This window comes from Rattus rattus, chromosome 7 (genome assembly GCF_011064425.1).
Source record: "Rattus rattus isolate New Zealand chromosome 7, Rrattus_CSIRO_v1, whole genome shotgun sequence".
Classification (NCBI taxonomy): Eukaryota; Metazoa; Chordata; class Mammalia; order Rodentia; family Muridae; genus Rattus; species Rattus rattus.
In genome coordinates, this window is record NC_046160.1 from 129,063,048 (window position 1) to 129,066,250 (window position 3,203).

The 3,203-nt window shown below is 54.7% G+C and overlaps 1 protein-coding gene across 1 annotated transcript; it reads right to left on the bottom strand.

Moving 5' to 3' along the window:
* Positions 1-312: 312 nt before the first annotated feature.
* LOC116905917 (ras-related protein Rap-2a-like) lies at positions 313-2,329 on the bottom strand. The gene has a single exon (XM_032908904.1). It carries the CDS (start codon positions 1,496-1,498, stop codon positions 896-898), a length of 603 nt encoding a protein of 200 aa, XP_032764795.1. The 5' UTR covers positions 1,499-2,329; the 3' UTR covers positions 313-895.
* Positions 2,330-3,203: the final 874 nt, after the last annotated feature.

The window sequence follows — 3,203 nt, forward strand, 5'->3', positions numbered from 1 at the left end:
GGGGAAATCACTTGTGCAAAGCTGAGGCCCTGAGTTCAAATCCCAGCCCATGTCTGTATTCCAGTTCTCCTTCAACAAGGCGTGACAGATGAACCCAGAAGCCCTGTGAACAACAAAAAACAAACACCCCCGTCAAACAAGAAGGGAGGACCAAAACTGGTTGCCCCCTTCCACGGGTGTGCCACACACAATGAACTTACAGTACACACACAATGGACTTACAGAACACACACAATAAAACGTTTTTTTAAAAAAGGGAAGGCTTTAGCAAGGACAGATTTACACACAAGCTGGAAAGGCACGCGTCAAAAATTACCAACTTCTAAATTTTATTTCCAATGCAGGGATGTGGAAAACAACTAAATGTCAATTACAAGGTAGGGCCGAGCTATCTTTGTGTGTGTGCACAGTTGTGTGTTCCCGTCCAACCCCCCGCCCCCGTACAGTATCCCCTTTCAGACCAACATGGCATAAGTCATAACTATATTTAGGAATTCATGTTGAGGAAAATCTTACTGCTGGATTCAAGTCTGTGAAGGAGAGGAAAACCCTCCTCAAGCAGAAGAAAGCATCTCTTCAGCGCACACTTCCCAACCAATCAAAAGAGCTCACGAGTTCCTATTTACAAAACTTAGACGGGCAGGTGGGGGTCCAGAAACAGACTGAGCAGGGCTGTAAATTCTCTCTACAGTAAAATGTAAATTTTGGTTTCTTCTCGTAGCACAGCCGGAGGTCAACGTAGGGGATGCTGCAAAGTTTCTGCCTGACGTTGAAGAAAGACACGCAGGCAGCTTGAGGCACCAGCACCCTTTGCTGAATACACAGAAAAGCAGCCACTTGTTTACTGTTGGATAACTTTGTAGGGAAAGGCACTGAGCCCGCGCACCGCGGCGCGCTAGCCAATGAACCTCTCGGCCGGCCACGTCTCCGGGGCGTTGGCGGGGATGCGTGGAGCCTCCCGCCCTGGCGGGGCCAGGGCCTCCATCTCGCGCACCACCTGCGTGAACACGCGGTCCACCATCATTTTGCTCTTGGCCGTGATCTCCAGGAAAGGGCAGCGCCACTCGCGGGCCAGCGCGCGGCCCTGAGCCGTCAGTACTTGGCGCTCGGCGTCCAGGTCGACCTTGGTGCCCACCAACACGAGCGGGACGGCGCGCGAGCCCCGCAGCCGGCCCATGCGCTCCCGCAGCGGCCGCACAGCCTGGAACGAGGCCTCGTTGCAGACGCTGTAGAGCACCACGAAGCCGTCGCTGTTCCTGATGTACAGGTCCTTGAGGGTGACCAGATGCTCGGCGCCCACCGTGTCCACGATCTCCAGCAGCGCGGGAGCCCGGTTTACTTCGATCACCTTGCTGAACAGCTCCTCCACCGACGGCTCGCAGCGCTCGGGGAAACGGCCGCACGCGAACTGCGTGGCCAGCGCCGTCTTGCCCACCGCCACGCTGCCCAGCAGCACCACCCGGTAGTCCTTGGCGGGGCGCAGCACCAAACCCTCCATGGCCCGGACAACGGGACGTGGGGAATGGCGCTGGGAGGCGGCGCGGGGAGAATCGGAAGGCGGGGCGCGAGGGCCAGGACGCACGCGCGTCCCCGTGGAGCCGGAGAGGAGAGGCCCTGGCGCCGCCGAGGGTCCCTGGTCTCGGCTCCGCCTGTCTCTTTGCCTCAGCCTCGCGTACAGCTCCGTATCCCACCGTCCCACGCTGCGCCCGGGCCGCAGCCTTTCCCACCAGCCCCTTCCCCGAGCCTCCTCTCTTCCCTAGGTCGCCCGGCCTCTCTCCCACACCCCACAAACCAGCTTGGGCCCCTCAGTCAGTCCTTAGCTGGCTACCCCAAGGAGGGAGCCCCTCGGTTGACAGAGCAGAAGGTAACTTGATCCCTTCCTGACCAACCCAAGAAAGAGGGGTTTCCGCGCAGCATTCCAGATGTAGACCTGCTCGCTCAAGGTCACGCTGCTCCCTACCGCTGGCCCCTCCAGGCTGGGAGGACCCCACGCTCGGAGGCTGATGAAGAAGCTGGTCAGAGAGGGTCCCAATTCCCTCTTGAGCGCTGTGATCGCTCTCCCTGGTCCCTTCTCCCTGAGCTCTGTACAATGCAAACCACACAGCCTTGCCCACTCCCTTCCTGGTTTCCCATCCTGGCGAACACTCTTCACCTCCGCCCTCCACACAGCTGTGTCACTTCAAGGAAATGAGATCTCGCACAACAGCAAGTAGAACTTGGAAAGCCCACGGCCACCTTTTCAGTCCCCTCTTACTCCGGGGCTCCCTCACTGGCTGCACAGGAGAAAGCCTGGGCCCCATGTTTGGCGTTGTTTTCCTGAGCGAACTCCCTTCTGTCTCCTGAAAAAAAAAAAAAAAAAGAAAAGAAAAAAAAAGAGAAAAGAAAAAAGACGGCTGCCTAGGCTGCCTGCCCTGCTCTAGTGAAATTGAAGCAGTTCACCACAGAAAGGTCCTTTTCTATAAACTGTGCACTAACATCCTTAACGTACAGTGATTCCAAAAAGAGATCTAACAGGGCATTCTGGGACGGGAAGTTAGCAAAAGTAAAGACTAACAAGAAAAAATAAGAAAACATCAAGGCACTCGAGCTCCATCCAGATTCAAAAGCTTCCTGCAGATCACTTCCGAAGGAACCCAGAGCAATTTATAACCTCAGATGTCATAGAGCGGGCACGGGAACCCACACAGCACAACCACACTGTAACCTGTGACCCTGGTACTGTGAGGGACAAAGTAATGACATTTTGTCTGAAGAAATAAAATAAATGACAGGACTAGTTTGCGAAAGATTCCACGAGAACACCGTAGAAGTGAAATGCAGGTTCTTGTTTTTTTTTTTTTTTTTTTTTTTTGGTTCTTTTTTTTCGGAGCTGGGGACCGAACCCAGGGCCTTGCGCTTCCTAGGTAAGCGCTCTACCGCTGAGCTAAATCCCCAGCCCCAGGTTCTTGTTTTAGTATGTAAAACTAACAGGTACGATGTCATGGTATAAAAAATCTGTACCTTGCAGGAGCTTTGCCTAGGAGGGGTCTGGAAGTTGGAAGTTGGAGGTTAAATGGCATGGAGTTCGTTCTCCAAGGAGCTGACTTTTACAGAGCTCACCACCACTACCGAAGGAGTGTCCAAGGAGGCCCCGAGACCACCGCCCCAACGGTACCCACCCTTGAACATGACGGCCACCCTTATCTGCACATCAGTGACTGCTC